At 34.3% G+C, this 18,116-nt stretch overlaps 1 protein-coding gene across 1 annotated transcript; it reads right to left on the bottom strand.

Moving 5' to 3' along the window:
• Window positions 1-10,005: 10,005 nt before the first annotated feature.
• On the bottom strand, window positions 10,006-12,153 carry LOC127875351 (galectin-1-like). Its single transcript, XM_052420351.1, has 4 exons — window positions 12,109-12,153; window positions 11,346-11,536; window positions 10,818-11,037; window positions 10,006-10,382 (listed from the first exon to the last, which is right to left on the bottom strand). Exons 1-4 carry the CDS (start codon window positions 12,151-12,153, stop codon window positions 10,269-10,271), a joined length of 570 nt encoding a protein of 189 aa, XP_052276311.1. The 3' UTR covers window positions 10,006-10,268.
• Between the last annotated feature and the right edge of the window lie 5,963 nt (window positions 12,154-18,116).

The raw sequence follows: 18,116 nt of genomic DNA, 5'->3' as shown, positions 1-18,116 counted from the left end.
ATTCGGGGTCATATGTCATCCTATGGAGACAGCTCTTGTTTGTGTCTTTATTTCTAACGTCAACAAGAGATTATGTTTGTAAAAAAACACTAAAGCATAAAATAACGTCATGAAAAATTAACTTCTTTAAATTTCGCATGTTTGCACGATAAACAGTGTTGAATACATCAACATTTATCAGATGAGGTTTTATCGCGATAACCCATTTATGCCTAGTGCACTCTCCCATCCTTCTAAATTGGATCAATTTATTTCCAAAATTAGGGATATCTAGTATATTCATTTCTATATATAGAATATTTCTTACAGAAATTCCTTTAAGCAAACAGCGCAGACCCTGATGAGACACCGCATCATGCGGCGTCTCATCTGGGTTTACGCTGTTTGCCAAGGCCTTTTTTCTAGACGCTAGGCTTAAATAGGTAAACGAAGTTAGGGGGATGGGATAAAGTAAATTAACATATGGTTGAGTGTAACGGTGGAAAATTGAAATTGAAGCAAATCCTGCTTAACAGCTCATTTACAATTGTCATGCGTATCGTTTCTTTGTGGCCAACTGTTCGTCAGCTTTGTGAGCGTTTTGTTAATAACAAGTGTAGCGATATGAAAACGGACCCACGTTTGGCGACGATTTCGTATGTCTTGAAACCGAGTATGATTCAAATATTTGGCAACAGTTCAGTTGTCCACTTCTGATAATGTTGTAGCCCTTTGGTCACTTATTTCTCATCTGTCTTACGCCAAATATTTAGTTTATCTTGTTGGCCGAATGCCAAACAAACCTTTAAGAGTAGATTTACATTCGGTGTTTTGAAATATGAAGATATATCATAAAATAATTTTAAGACCTTATATTTACATGTTAGTTTTATTCCGGTCTATTTTCAAGAAGCCTATTTAAAGCTGCTTCTTCTCAGATTTTCACGTATAACAACCAGCTTAAATTGCTGTAATGAGTGATGTAATATGTATAACAAAATTACAATTTAAGCGCGTTGATACAAAGATACGTTTCATCTGCTGTTTACTTATTAATTTTTCTGCAACGAAAACGGTTATACTATATTTAAAAACTCCTGATATGTGCATAAATAAAAACATTGACGGCCCAAAGTTCGGAATGTAAAAACTTTTGGTATTCATACATACATTCCTTTCTCATCCATGATTTATCATGGTGGTCGAGCGGGCGTAGCAGTCCACACAGGCTAATCATGGACGACACCTTTCCGCCTAAACTAGACTTTTGACGAGAAGAGACTTTCTTGCAACGAAAAATATCATGAAAATGTCGTCCCTGATTAGCCAGTGCGGACGACACTTTACGCACAGCCATTTAGCCCCCCTTTTAACAGAGCACGGCTCCTATACTTCATCGCAAGATATACCATTTCGGCACTGATACTCAAAGCAGCGATGTCTGGAACAGCTCGTTGATTTCACCATGCGTGCCATTCAGACTGAAAGCGCTACCTTCTTAAAACTCATGGCAACGATATTATAGGACATCGTAATTCTCTAGAAAGAAGTTGTCGACGCTTCGTGATGCATTATCTTTTTCACAATTTCCTACACACTTTTCGTCGTTATGAACATGTATTGCGCTTAGTATCTGTCCGATATGTGAAAGATGCTATTTGTTTCAATCATTATTTACAATCCTTGTAAAAAGGTATACGTAAAGAATACATTTCAGAACATTTGATGGTTAATTTTACGTCTTCAAGTTCCATTGAAAGGTCGTTGTATGACATTTTTCACAACAAATTTCGGCCTTCTTTACACCGAAGTACCGGGGCGACTTAATGCATTAACGATTCATGTGCAGATTTTCGTCAAAGTCCATCTGTAAACGTGCACAAAATGGGTCTGAAAACGTATATACAACGAGAACCAAGTTAAAGACTATCACCAAATACTATTTGGTATTTGTTTAAATGAAAAAGGTAACATTTTGATACACAAACTTAAATGAATAAACAAATGAGTTTTGTAATTTTATTTTAATTTTATAACTTGTTAACTACTCACTGGTTATATACAGACCAGATCATAAGAGCAGTGACTTTTCATGGAAATATGAAATGATCCCACAACGAATATTTACCGCATCTTATCAAAAATCTTGAGATACAAAGTGTTATATAGTTCCATATTCTGAATTGTCGTGGAATGCAGGGAGATTAAAAAGCTTGGTTGTGTATGGCCATCTTAAGCCACAGAAAATGGTGCAGGTAAATATTTCAAATGAATTAAAGTATTACAGCCAGTTAACTCGAACATATACTTGTTTAATAAAAACAGATATTCGTAATCTTAAATGCATTAAATTAAGAAATATCCACTTCGCTTTGAGGATAACTTAGAACAAACCAAATCACATTGAGATGTCATGTTTACAAGTACAAATAATTCATCTTGATGATTCTTCTGTGCGATTGTGAAACACACTTAATCATAGTGAATATTATTCATTGTTACGAACTAAATCACTTTGATTATTAAGTATTTAAACCCGCATGATTTTCGGCTTGTTTCGAACATATCCGTCATCCCGAATCAGCGATTTTCCTTGTCCAATTGGGAAAAGTACCCGTAAAGGTCCGATTGGGAAAAATTGAGTCGTGAAAACCTCAAAATTGGGAAAAATCGAGTCGTGAAATCCTGAAATTGGGAAAATCGCGTCGTGAAGTTTGGGTCTTATTGAATACATCATACAGTTCATACTTAATTGAACATACCCATTTAAATAATCATTTGCAGGCATGCCTTAATGACCATTAAGTTATAAAGTTTATATAAATAACAAAATATTATAAAGAACACACCAAATCAATTACTAGTTGTTTTAATCTCTTTTAAAGCAATGTCTCTCTCTTTCATTTTTGTGAAAATTTCAACAATCTTTGATGTTTGATCATCACTCAGTTGCTTGCATCCCGCCCTGCACAGCATCATTATTGCTGTCAATGTGTCCTGTGATAGATGGTTCCGATTGGTTTTTTGGCATAATATTTGCTATTATGACTCATTTCAAACTACGATAAGGTTACAAACCGACGTAAAACAGTACGCTGGCTGCCTGGCAAAAGAACCGGAAACAGTAACAACTCTATTGATTGAATGCGCTGAATAATAAAACCCGAAATTAATCGAGCGCGTTGTTACACACAACTATACGATTTTCTTTGTTCGCTCGCCGAAAGTTGGTTTTTTACGAAACTTTCTATCGTTTTGAGAAAAAATTCGGACGCTGATTGGGATTTTTCCAGATGCCGATTGGGAATTTGGGAATTTTCGCTCGATTGGGAAAGTACCGTTTTGGGAATTTGGGAATTTTCGTTCGATTGGGAAAGTACCGTTTACCGGTACTTTATAAAGAAGGAGGAAAATCGCTGCGAATGGTCTCCTAGTATATACTGAAAAGTACGATTATTTTGTCGAAATCAAAACAACATGGCGGTTCTAAAAAGCAACTTACAAGATCAACTGCCTCTTTGGTGTAGTAGTAAAGCATACGCTTTTACATCGAGAAACCTATTGGTTTGATTCCTGCGGCAGACAAACTTTTACAATCAACGTTTCTGACCTTATAAATATTTTAGTCTAGTCCAAGTACTATAGAGCTTGTTTGTAAAGAAAAGATTTGAGTATGCACTATCCATCAGTTTTATACATACGTTTGCACAATTGACAAATTTAATATGAAAAGCATGCAATTCTTAAAATCAAAGCTTATGTGAGCAATATGAACTGACCAATACGAACCACTTTGGAACTATTTCTTCTGTTCACAAAGGATGTTCTTCGTCGTATTAATACTTGCAATCAGCCAAACACATGTTTATATAAATACTCGGTTTTATACGATTTTGCAACATTCAAACTTTTCAACTGCAGCATGGTTATGACACATTAATTTATGCAAACGTGTGTGCCTTGCAAGTAAAGCTGGAACTAAAAAAGTGTGCAATGAGACAAAAATATTTACATATTTTTCGCTCAAATATACTTCTTAAAATTGCATATGCTCATTTTTTTTCTAAAGCCGTTTTTTGTTTAAAAAAGTAAATGTTGTTTACTTTGTAAATGACTTAAAGGGGCCTTTTAACAGATTTTGGCATGTTTTAAACTTTATCATTAAATGAGTCATATTTATGAATGTAAACATTGGATCTAAAAAGCTCCAGTAAAAATCAAGAATAAAATTTAAAAAAAGGTAACCCTCAGGAGGACTTGAACCCCTGACCCCTGGAGTCCTGGAGTAAAAAGTCTGCGCATTAGACCATTCGGCCATCCTTCCTTATACAATTACAAATGTATTTCATACTTAATATAAGCGATCCTCGTATTTTCACAAAATATAACGACAACAACATAACTCTCCAAATTTTTCAATCGTTTCTCGCTGCAACGCTATATAATTTTACGGTTTTTAAATCGTCAAAAGCATATAAATGCTATTTTAGGAGCATGGTAAATGTTCAGTATTACGGTTTTCTCACACATATCATAACTAAAACGAAAATTTGCGAATATGAACAACTTTTTTCAATTTTGTCAATTTACCAAAACGTGAAAAGGCCCCTTTAAGACTGGGGATGGGTATCTTTTCTTGTTTTCTTCGGGGAGATAACAACACTTGAGTTCTCATGTTTTCTTGAATCCATTTGTTTCCCCTCATTACTATCATTGATGCATTCATTTCAATATAAAGACAAAATGCCAAATATATGTTCCCTATTTCCAGGTTTGTGTGTGGTAGCTATAGTTTTAGCTCTATATGTATGTTTTATAAAGGAAAACATATGTGGTAAAATCCTATAGGTATGGCAAAAAAAACTATGTGTTGTAGAATTTCATATTTATGTTTGATTGTTCATATGTTCGAATGCTCGATTAGTGTGCAATATTTTCATTTATTATACCTCACTTTTATTTACAATGCTAAACTCCCATAGGTCATCGTGACATAGAAATACTGTCAGATCCAGCGGGAATTAATTTACTGTCCAAAATATAATGTATCCCGCTGCCATAGCAATCACGTGCCACCAGCGGGAAAAAATTTACTGACAAAAAAATACTGTATCCCGCTGCCTTAGCAATCACCTGCGGAATGTTCGAAAATTATACTGTCCCATTCGCGCATGCGCAGTACGCAGTTTTGCGTGTCCGTCGTATTTGGATAATTAAAATATCGATTGCAGCTGAAACTGTGCTGTAGAATAGATTAATGCCATTTTTTAAGCTTTGACAGGAGTCAGAAAGAAAATCAATTTAGTATAAACGACACGCTTACCTCAAAGGCAACTTTAATCCAATGCTAATAACAATAAAGTTACAACGATATACACTTCCATTGTCTGTTCTTAAGGTGTTATACATGACAAACACACAATCCGAAATACGTTTTGGATTCGTTCGATACTTTAAACAAATATTTTACTGTTAAAAAAACCACCACGTCCACATTGTTGTCCCAAAATGTTTCGTCACCGAAATGACGTCACACAAGTACGTCATAAATTGAGTAATCAAGTGATGAAAATAAAATACGGAAAGCTGGTTCTGTAATATAGATCTATTTTTAAAGAAATAATTGACGACTAAGAAAATTGATGGGATAAATTGATTACTAGGTCGGTGCCAAATAAAGCGAAGTTCATTTTGCTCTGCCCGTAAATCTGAACCACTCAACATATTAATGGTTGTTCATTGCTGAAATTAAATTCAATTAGATCTATTGAATATTAAAAATGTTCATGGTTCATATAAATTGTTCATGTTTGAATAGTTTATTCGGTATAATAAAATAAATATTACATGTCTGACAGAGTGACAGTAAATTTGTCAACTTTCGGAAAAATACTGTCAACCTTGGCTTCGCCTCGGTTGACAGTATTTCCTCAAGTTGACAAATTTACTGTCACCCTGTCAGCCATGTAATATTTATATAATATTATACCTCACATACATTTGTTTCTTCTTTGCGTATATAAATTTAACAGGTCCGTTATTTTGAATAGTGCCCTGTAAAGATGCGCGCGCATAGTCAGCGGGCGCTATTTTGAATAGTGCCCTGTAAAGATGCGCGCGCATGTGCGCACAATAGTGACCGCTAGAATGTTTATTTGTAACGTTTGTGCAAGTTTTATAATTAAAAAAAATCTGCTTTATATAGTTGGGGTAAACGCACGATTTGTTTGGCAGGTCACAATCGTGTTTCTTGTATTATTAATCACATCTTGAAAAATACAAAAAATTAAATGCTATATTTATGATCAATGTTTCGAAACATGTTGTCTGTAATAAAAGCAGATATTTCTATATAAAATGTATCTCAATATGTGAAATTCTTTACAATAAAAATGAATTTTGTATATAGAAGCGAATTTTTCCGAGTACTACTTTTGCAGGGAGACAACTCGCGCACAACAATAATGCCGTACATGTTCTTAATTGTAACGAATCGTTTGGCAGGTCACGAGTCTGTGTTTTTTATTATTAATATCATCTTAAAAAATACAAAAATTATATGCCATATTTGGGATCAATGTGTTGCAACATGTTTTCTTTGATATAAGCAGTTACCTTTATATAAGATGTATCTCAATATGTAAAATGCTTTACAAGAAAAATGAATTTTGTATGAAGAGGCGAATTTGTCCGTGTCCAACTTTCGAAGGGAGACAACTCGCGCACTTAATAGTAACTGATAAATATTTATGGACTTATCTCGTGTTATTAATTTTTATTGCTATTGACATTTATCTGCACAAAAATGTTCGGTATAATATAAGAAATAGACAACCTCACTTCTGGCCCAATGGCAGAATAGTGACCAGCCAGGCAGCCCCAAATAGTATACGGACCTCAGCCTTCGGCTTAGGTCCATATACTATATGGGGCTGCCTGGCTGGCATTTCTTAAATACATGTGGTACAATTGTAATATTTGTGTTGTATAAGTTTTAAAATAGTTGTGTGTTCTAAACATATTTGTGTTGCAAAAATATGATATATGTTCAACGTTTGACACGCCATACCCTGGGTCGATATTAGACTTTCTTGTGAGCGATGGGATATAAACATAGTGAATTATGTAGCATAAAAACTTAAAAATAATAAAAATAACATCTCTGAAACAACACATCACGTAGCTTTGATAATTGGTACGGGGCATCAGATTGTGGTCTTTTTCTAAAAGTGTTCAAATCTTGTCCCTTGGTGCGAAACTGACCCAGGCCCATTACACAGGTGAGCGATCTTGGACCATGCTGACACTTTCAGGACCACGGCCCCTTACACAGGTGAGCGATCTTGAACCAGGCTGACCCTTTTAGGACCACGGCCCCTTACACAGGTGAGCGATCTTGAACCATGCTGACCCTTTCAGGACCACGGCCCCTTACACAGGTGAGCGATCTTGGACCATGCTGACCCTTTCAGGACCACGGCCAATTACACAGGTTAGCGATCTTGGACCATGCTGACCCTTTCAGGACCACGGCCCCTTACACAGGTGAGCGATCATGAACCATGCTGGCCCTTTCAGGACCACGGCCCCTTACACAGTAGATCGATCATGAACCATGCTGACCCTTTCAGGACCACGGCCAATTACAAAGGTTAGCGATCTTGGACCATGCTGACCCTTTCAATATAGTGTCTATAGTAACTACTTTTGCCGAATATATGTTGTCCATATTAAGTGTGTATTGCTTTACGTTAATGATTCACGTGTAGGAATACTGTGTTAAGCTTTTATTCATTTCTTGTTTTCATAATTCCATAACAGTCACGCATTTTAGAACCATCAAATTACTTATTATACGAATAATAACCTTTGATTGCTTCATCGGTGTTACATATCATTTCGACATGCATTTTACAATCAAATAATGAAACATAATTATTAATACGACACAAGTAAGAATGCATTTCTCTCTCACAAGCTGTTGATCTCTTCAAGTTTCGACTTACTTATGATTATAACATCGAAATTTACAAAATACCTATTTATAATTATCTTTCGACATTTAAAAATGTCTAAAATTGTTTACGGTGGAAAAATCGACTTAAATTAATTTCTATTTTCGAACCAGTTCTGAGGGAAACATTCATTAATATAATAAAAGGTTTGTCGATGCGATTGACTGCGGAGGAAAACGACGATGAATTAAAACCTATGCTTGAGTTTTCACACGCGTATTAGAGAAAAAACGTATATAAAATTCATCCAATTTCTTAAAATTATTCACGTCGGCAATATTATTTTAATCTTTGGTATTGTCTTATTTAACGGTCAATGTGTACATGATATTTGATAACATATGAGTGTCTAACAACATTAGCAGTCCGGTTCACTATTGTCTAACCAGTCATGACCGTGTACACTCATAGTATCATGGTATGTGCGGATATTGTTTTCGTACCCGTATAAAACCACAAATTCTGTAATCGCATCAAGTATGTATTTGTAAGTATAAGTTTATTTCGCATTTGTAATAAATATGTTTTATACTATCATATTCTGATTCAACATAAGTATGAGCAAAGTTTTTCAATTTTATAAATTTAATTTACCTGATTTTGTTTCAAACTAATTGCTTAAATAACAAACGAATAAAACCTAAAACATATTTTTCAAGTTTGTAGACTTAACAGTAAAAAATATTTAATTTACTCTGAACAATAAACATATTTACAAACCAAACGCAAGACCTTGAATGATGATCTTGACCTTTCACCACTCAAAATGTGCAGCTCCATGAGATACACATGCATGCCAAATATAAAGTTGCTATCTTCAATATTGCAAAAGTTATGGGCAATGTTAAAGTTTTCGGACGGACGCAGAGACAGACAGACGGACTGACTGACTGTTCAACTCTTATATGCCACCCTACCGGGGGGCATAAAAACTGCACGCTTTAAAGCGAGTTTATCAAACAAAAAAAAAAGAAAAAAAAACGTTGATGAATAATGAACTATCAATAAAAACGTTGATGAATAATGAACTATCAATAAAAGTCTTCAAAAGTAGTTAAGAAATCTACGATTTTTTAAATTAAAACTTGTGTACAGTCGAAAACTTCATTTCATGTACAAAGACCATGTACACTCCAAGGAAATCCCCACTCATCGGTTCAGATGTGTTTATACGCCAAATAGACAACGTTTGGTCATGCAACAAATACAAGCAAACACATCGGTATTGGCGTACACTTGGTCCTTATGCTTTTCATTTTTAAGTACAAACAACATTTGATTCGTGGTACCAATAGATAGGTTCCTTATTCATTCAAATTCATATGTTTGCTTATGATAACGGAAACAAAATATTGACATAACAGTCTCTATCAATGTGAATGTTGTCCGATTAACAATAAAAACATGAAAACAAACATTTTTATTTGTGCGGAAAAAACGTAAGATTGAGATTTAACCTGCGGTTGACCCGTGCAGGAATGTATCAATATTACTGCTTTCTAGTTCGATTTATTTTTCAGCGATGTATCGATTTAAATTATTTCAATATGATTGCTGGAATAAATACATTCGAAGTGTCATTGAAAATTATAATAACATTTATCATGTTTTTTGTCATTGTTAATAGTTGGGTATAAAGGTGTAGTCCTTTGTAAGATTTGCATGGTAGTAAGTTTTACAAATAAAACACCAATGCAGTATTTGTGTAAGTGTTTTTTTCACAACCGATGCTAGTTACATAAAAATATACATTTTTATTTGAAGAGTAGAGAATCCGGATCATGCATGTGTGATGATCATAACCAAGTCGCCGGCTTGTCTTGTCTTTGATCAACAAATTAAGATGCTTACAGAAATGTATGTTATGCTGTTTATTCATTTGGTAAATACGCTCAAAAGATTATATATGATAGCGTTTTGTAATGTGGCCAGCTACAATTATGCTGTGGGTTTTCTCTCTACAACACCACCAGCATTCAAACTTAATTGCATTTAAAACACACAAAAGCAACACAGTTTATGTTAAATTATTCATACAGTAATTAGTTGGTTACACACGTTTAACATAGTACATTAGATATTCATCCCTTTTTTAACAATGTCATTTAAGTATATTCATCGTGTTAATGAAATAAGCTTCACTTTATGACAACCCTTCAGTGTTGCTACACGCATATCTATGCCATGCATCTGCAGGACTGTATAAAAAAAACACATGCGAACACCTTCGTATGTTACCAATTAGGCCGCAATATTGAATCACGTAGGTACAGTCTATTTAAGCTTGATTTCTTCAATAACGATGTCATTCTGTATCCTGATGCAGTTGATTGATTTCATGGACAGCTTCTGTTCATATTCCAGAAACTTTTCACCGTTGACCTTCATCTGTGACGGAAAGCATTCAAAAGTTACTTTTTTACATTAAATATAAGAACACGTTTGTTGTTAAATAACGCGACGCCTACGGAATTTGAACAGATAATCGTTTCGGGATTGTGTTTTAGATATTTAAGATGATACTCATTTCGCTGACGTTAATAATCCAATATTAGTTTACACAATAATTTGTGTTTATGTTTAAAAAGGAAACAGAAACCATGTATATGAAAACATCAAACCTTAAAGCCTTATTATATGATTAAAAGATGGACAGTTCTCAAAAATCGACAATATATACATACAGTTTACTTTAAATGACATAGTATTTATCATTCGAGAACACGTTTTGAACCTATGGCTTTCGTTCGGGGCAGTCCTTTCTGTTTAATACATATAGAGTTTAACGATTCAAGCTAAAATCATAAACCGAGGTTGTCTTACTTTAAAGGAGTCATCATCCACCGTGATTTTGATCCTGAAATCCTGTTCTGGATGAAAAGGGAATGCAAGATGTCTGTGGTCCTCCGACCCCCAGGCGCCTCCCTTCTTAGAGTTGGTCACTATTTTGTTGTGGTCACTGCCGAAGTTAAACCGCGCATCGAACACGAACGCAATCTCGTGCGGTTCATTTTCCGATCCGTTTTGGAGGTACAAGGAGAATCTGCAACCATTGATGTATAAAACGATGATTAATATTAACCACTGAACATCGACAGGTGTATTTGGTGTTCTTAAATAGTAAAACTGAGTTCGCTTCATACACAATAGTTTAACCGCTCATGTATTATATTCTAAGGTATCCATCACTTCTTTAAACAACAGTGAACAAGACATACATTTGGAAATCAAATGTTGTATTTTCATGTCTACAGCAATTTTAAATCTTTTCTGATCATGATGTTTGAACGTTGGCTTTGTTCCGTTTTCGGACATGTTCACATTTATAATTTGAATTTAAAAATGCCCTACCTGGATGCGCCGTTGGGTGCTTTTCCCTTGATTGTGATCTCCTGAATTGACTCAGTGTCCATGTGGTGCACGAACGGAACTGACTGTAAATCGAAATAAATTAGACCGTAAGCAAGGAAGCCGCAAGGCTTGTCAGGAATTGGTTGTGTGTCCTGTCGCTTTTGAAGTGTATGTGAAAAAAAGAAAGTATACTAGACATCGATAAGTCAATTAAAGTATAGATTAATCAATGGCCTTTTATTTCTTTTTGTTGCAAATATGCAAGAAACAACTTTTTTACGGACTGTAGGTCTTACTTTGCTAACAACAAAGAGCTTTTCCAAATATATCCTTAACGTAGGATTTTGCCTTATGTAATGATATAAATTGTCAATGAAGCAGTAATTGCGTAAGTTTGGGTTTAACATTTTCATGTTTATGTCCACCAAAAGAGATTAGGAATGAATTAATCTCCTTCATTAAGCACGTATTACGCCGAAAAACATTAAGTGTTGTCACTCTATTTTTTATGAATGCATTGTTTATGCAAAATGAACTTACTGGGCAATAACTCGTATTATCCAGCACAATGCAGTATAGTTATTCAACCTAAATTACTACCGGAGATATGCTCAACAGAAGAAACGGACTACAAATATGTGTGACTCATACACTTTACACTTAATTCCAGTATATGTACATAGTGTACGGACTTTTAATTACATTCTTTTAATCCTAAGGTAGTCTACGAAAATAAATATTGAATATAATCAAGAGGCAATACTCTGTCAATATGATCCGTGTTCTCTTCACTTCCGCTTTCAGCCATCTAAAGTGTGAAGATCAATGGATTTTGATGCGAATCTGCTCAATGCTTGTATTGGTGTATGGTTGTGCTCCATACAGCAAAAGGACTACACAACATAAGCAAAGAGCAATATCTCCAACAAAATTAAAAAAAAGAGTTTTAGCTCTTATTCTAAATTTTCTCGCTAAGTCCTCTATCAATAAAAAATATTTTCTTTAAATGCATTCAATGCATAAGGCGTTATGTACCGCACCAGAAAATTAACAAAATATCAATATTTAACAAAAAAGTTTGAATTACAGTCTTTTAACTATGCATCTCCACTCAATGTCCACTAGCATTACATAAAGTTTTATTTACATCAGTTTAACAGCGCCTAATATATATATATATACATACACATACATATACATACATATATATACTCCGCACAAGCGAGGCAGACTGACGGACGGCATGATATGACGAAAGACGGAGGGCTAAAAGACGGACGATGGGATTGCCAAATGCAAACCCAGATGAAAAACGAGAGCGCCGATGGCGTTAAAAGCATAGGTGCAAGATACAGGGAAGAATGGCGTCACGTAGTATAATGTAGTTCGATATCGCCATCCGCGAATTTCTCAAATCAATAATTTCAAACAATTACCGACTATTTAATAGATAATCTTTCCATTTACATCAGTGTTTGAAACGCTTATGAAAAATAATTACCCAAGCCTTTCAAAATTTAAGCACGGACAGATCTGTATCGATTCTTTTCTCTATTCTTTTCACAAATGAAAATAGACGCTACCCTATTCGTCTGCGTCAAGAATTTGTCGTAAAAATTGTGGTAAGCGTTAGATGCAGACGTGCACAACAGATTGAGTTCTGAATACAGATTTCTGAATGCAGATTTTTATAGAAACTCCTCACAGCAGTTACTTCCCTTGCTTCACCCGGTCAGTAACTTCTAGTATAAGGGAGGCCACTGCGTAGGAGATTGAGATTTATAGTGCATATAGAATTGTTTTACGAACGAAATTTGTTTTAGGTTATAAGAAGATTTTTTGACATAAAACGGTCTTAGAAAAATTCACTAAAAACGGTGTCAGCAATATTCTTGGAAGAAAACGTTAGAAAAAACGTTTCCAAAAAAAAATTGTAAGAATGACCATATACTAAATCAAATAGATATTTCGTCTGATTTTTGATCAGGTAAGGCTTCATAAAGGGCAACCGATAGATGTGGATTTTCGAAATGTGGTATATACCATAAGCATAGGTGCGTAAACGCACCTATGCTAAAAATTGCACAATCATTGCTTAAGATCCCTCGCATATGAGATCTTTTCGGACGGATAGACGTTAGCATCATACAGTGTATATGGTGTGTTATATATAAACATTAAATATGTTTAAACAAAAACAAAACTCTACAGTGGTAATTACTCCGGCAACACAGTCAACGCAAGTTTTAAGAGTTGTCTCCGCTATGTAAGAAAGTTAATCATACGTATCTGTTTATATTTAAAATTAATTTTCCGTATAAATTAGTGTTTATTCATAAAATCACACATACATTTATGCAAACTTCAATTATACACGCGTCTCTAGTTCTCGACACAACGATGACGAACAAGAGATGTGTTTGTCAGAAACATAATGCACCCTACTGCGCCGCTTTTTTTACCTTTGACCTTGAATGATGACCTTGACCTTTAAACACTCAAAATGTGCAACTCCATGAGATACACATGAATGCTTAATATCAAGTTGCTTCAATATTGCAAAAGTTATGGGCAATGTTAAAGTTTTCGAACGGACGGACAGACAGACAGACATACAGTGCGAATGCTATATGCCACCCTACCGTAGGCATAACAAGCATTTTTAACAAAAATAAAAATTAACGAAAATGTTTTCTAAAGATATACAAAAAAATATGTCGGTCTTCCATATCGAGTGCATACATGCGTCCATAAAACGAACGTCTGAACTATCTGCAAGTGTTTTCAAACATGTTTGATTGTGTTTATTTTGTTATTGACCTCAATAGTAAAACAGTCTTCATGCTATGTCAAACATTCCTCATAAAACAGCGTGCTCCGCCTTTCTAAAACAAACATGCCTTTTTAAATTGTTTACCCACTGTCTCAAGTATTTCAATAATTGAACAAAATACAGCTGTGTGGCAATGTATTGTATGTATGTTGTTTTAATGAACGCCTAGCGTATTATCAAATAACAAAAATCTGAATATGGAACAATTATTTCTAGCATAAGGAAATATTATTTCTTCAATAAAGTCATTACAACTTCATAAGATGTTTGTCGGATTTGCCGCATCTAAATTCGTGTTGTTCCATAGTAAATTGTTTTTTGATAGCGCCGCATGGTCAATCTTGCCCCGTATCCGACTCATCATTTTAAAGAAAATTAATTTCTTCGTGGAGAATATTATTTGGTTGATGGAGATCATTAAAAATATTGTTTTCGTTTGTTCAGATGCTTCATTTGTTTGCAGTTGTCAAAAACACTTAACAGATTTGGCAGTTTACCTTTCTAACATTAAATTATTGCCATGCATGTTCACCAATCGTTAACAAACGTCGAGACGTCGAGATGAAAAAAGGGGCTATACATTAAATGTGAACACATACTTGGTGTGTTGACATATCAACCAAACCAAACACAGCGTTGCCAATGCCGGGTAATGTTTTGCGACTACTCGACCTCGCAAATAAGTTATGGCACAGACAAAAAGTATTCATCAGATATTGTCAAATATTTGCACGAGCAAACCGTTCAGTGCGCGGACATGATTTTATGTTTTTATTTTATTGTATGTAGTAAATAACGAACTTAGGTAAGCCTTTCCTACGGACAGGTCATGAATGTCCTCGTCCTTTCGATAGATCAATAACGGATTTAAGTGAGTAAATGTTTAGAGCAAACAATGTTATTGGCTATATTGACGTATTACATATTGACTCAACTTTAATTGCTTTATGATCAATAACAATTGAAACTGTCAACACCATTGTACGGCGGCATAAAGGGGACAAAGGAAATATTTTATTTAACGATTTCTATGACGTGTACGAAGAAATCAGAACATGCTATCAGTAGAAATCACTTGATTTGTGTAATTGTATGTGCAAAGGTAAGATATCCCACAGATGGTATCCCTGTTTAAGGATAGCTTTTAAAACAAACTTCTCACATGCGGACAAATTGTCTTACACTTTTTATCACATACTTGTGTGTCTGACACAGAAATTATTTTCAAGTATTTGGACTCTTCTAATATAAGTCGGGTGAAATAAAAACACCATTTGCCGATCAGCCTCAACCAGCAGAAGCACACTTTTGGATCTACCTTAAATCCAATTTCAAAGACACTTGAAAAACTGATTCTGATGAACACATTACTGACACAAAATAAACGCATTGCAAACGGTAGAATACCGAACAATTTGCTAAATAAATTGCATAGATAGATCTATACAAGCGATTACGCTAGAAGCCTCTAGCGTAAATCGAGTAAGTACAAAAGACAAAATAAGTATACATATCACTCACACCAAGCGCTTTTGAACAGACACAATTTCTTTAATAGAGATATAAGTATAGTATAGTTTATTGAGACGCTTTTTTCATAAGTACTAAGTATATTTAAGCATGCATTCTGCTTCTTGGACAGAGACGTTTGGTGATTAATTTTTAAACATTTAAAATACAAAAGCGAAAACACGGATAAATAAACATATATATATATATATATTGTTAACAAAGTTTTACAAGAAATTCAAACCGCCCTGGACTAGTTTTTAAAATGAGCACTTTTAAATTACAAGATATACGCGTCGGTATCTGTGCACTCGAATAAATGTAGATGATTATTGCTCCGATGAGTGCAGATTAACTGAGGACACTCCATATCACATATGATAAATAGCTTCTCATCTTTGTTCACTTGTCAGGACTACGGTATCCACCGACGGTTTTAATCTTAAAGTGAGTAAGAATTATCTGTAATTATCGACTGTTTGGGAACAATATCTTGTTGGGACCATGGCTGTATGGATGTGTAGAATCTGAAGAAATGAAGCACGTTGTATCATCTATTGACGTTATTTATATTATTTAACTATTTCTATGTTATATTATTTAACTATTTTTATGACGTGCGAACGTCATAGTTTATGACGTGCGCACGTCAAAGCTATCGCGTGCGCACGCCATAGCCTTGACGTTTGCACGTCATAACTATGACGTGCGCACGTCATATCTATCGCGTGCGCACGTCATAGCTATGACGTGCCCACGTCATAGCTAAGACGTGCGCACGTTATAGAGACTGTTAAATAAACTATTGCCTATGTCCCCTTTATGCCACCGTACCATTGTCAGTAGGGCCATGAAACGAAAAATCAAAAAGGAAGAGTTTTACAACACTTTTAAATAGTTTAAGGCTTACTATCAGATACTTTATTTAAAATCCAAAAAAACAACGTTAAATATGTTTCGCTTGGCTCAATTATGATGATGAACTCGAAAATTATGTTTAAATGTGTTATTTATTACTCACCAATAGCTGATAATTTGAGTGAGAAATGCATAAGAATAAAATGTTTTGCCTTAGTGCCTATAGAAAGCACAATGGATAAGTGCATATAAAAAACAAATTGATAAAACATTTCTCGTATTTAAGGAAAACAAATTTGATAATTTCTTCTTCACACTAATACTAATTTGTAGATAATAGTACTTATTGACTGGGAACCTTTCACTGACGTTAATTAAGTAACATTCTAATCAAGAATTGCTTTATGTGTAAATAATTAGTTTAGCTTTATATTTACCGACGTTGTTCTCAATGGAAAATATGCAATTGGAAAGGTCTATGATACTTAACCCATTAATGCCCAATGGAATCACCCATCCTTCTAAATTGGATCAATTTATTTCGAAAATTAGGGGTGTCTAGTATACTTATTTCTATATTTAGAATATTATTACTGAAAATCCTTTTAGCAAACAGCGTAGAACCCAGATGAGACGCCGCATCATGCGGCGTCTCATCTGGTCTACGCTGTTTGCAATGTCATTTTTCAGACGCTAGGCATAAATGGGTTAAGATTATGGTTAAAGTATCTAGTCTCTATATGCATGTATACCTAATTCAATGCGTACTATTCACCGTATTGAAAAAAAGGTAGCGATGGAAAAGCTGTAGCCGAGGCAAACATATCAAGACCTAAACATAGATTGTATGATTGCTTCACTAAATATTTAAATGAGTTTCATAGAAAATATAAGTTTTCTTTTCCTTTTCCTTACCTATTATTTTATAATAAGACAAAGTTGGATCGTGAACTCTATTTTTATAATTTGTATTTGTATTCAGATTATGAAATACTTACTTTATATACTGTCATCAGTTTGTTTAAGCTAATACTTATTTACTGAAAGGTGCACATGATAAATTAATATATTGATATTATATAATATGCTTCAGTTATTGTTTTATTTCGTGTTTCTACTCGTAGCATATATTTTATTGTCTGATATGAAATGCTTGTAAGTTCATTCTGTGTTTTGCCATTGACCATCTTGATATCGATGTAATATGTTGTTACAATGCTTAATAATAATTGTTTGTTTCTGTGAACCTAATACATTATTCTCTGTGATTTATTTATATGTATTATGCATAAAATTTCTCACAATTTAAATAAGATGATCCCGAAAATCCTGTTCTTAAAAAATGGTATTATACAAATTTCCCAATTTATTTAAGTAACTATATCATAAATTATAGTTAGACGATGAGATCTTAATTAAAGTAACGTTTGCATACTTAATGTCGATGCCGATGAGATATTGTATATTTGATTTCCAAATAGTGCACTGGGTATGATTTACTGCATTGTGACCTATTAAGAGAAGGCTTGAAACAACTATTGTTACTGAAAGGGGCCTTTTCGCAGATTTTG

This window comes from Dreissena polymorpha, chromosome 3 (genome assembly GCF_020536995.1).
Source record: "Dreissena polymorpha isolate Duluth1 chromosome 3, UMN_Dpol_1.0, whole genome shotgun sequence".
Taxonomy (NCBI): domain Eukaryota; kingdom Metazoa; phylum Mollusca; class Bivalvia; order Myida; family Dreissenidae; genus Dreissena; species Dreissena polymorpha.
Note: the sequence above shows the minus strand (reverse complement) of the source record. Positions and strands in the feature narration are given on the sequence as shown.

Bases quoted from the DNA above. Each gene is read 5' to 3' on its own strand.
- LOC127875351 (XM_052420351.1), bottom strand. From the start codon at position 12,153: ATGGCTGAAAGCGGAAGTGAAGAGAACACGGATCATATTGACAGA. The intron at 11,038-11,345 runs GTAGGGCATTTT...CAATGGTTGCAG, and splicing joins GCACCCAACGGCGCATCCAG to ATTCTCCTTGTACCTCCAAA. The intron at 10,383-10,817 runs GTAAGACAACCT...TTTCCGTCACAG, and splicing joins TGGATGATGACTCCTTTAAA to ATGAAGGTCAACGGTGAAAA.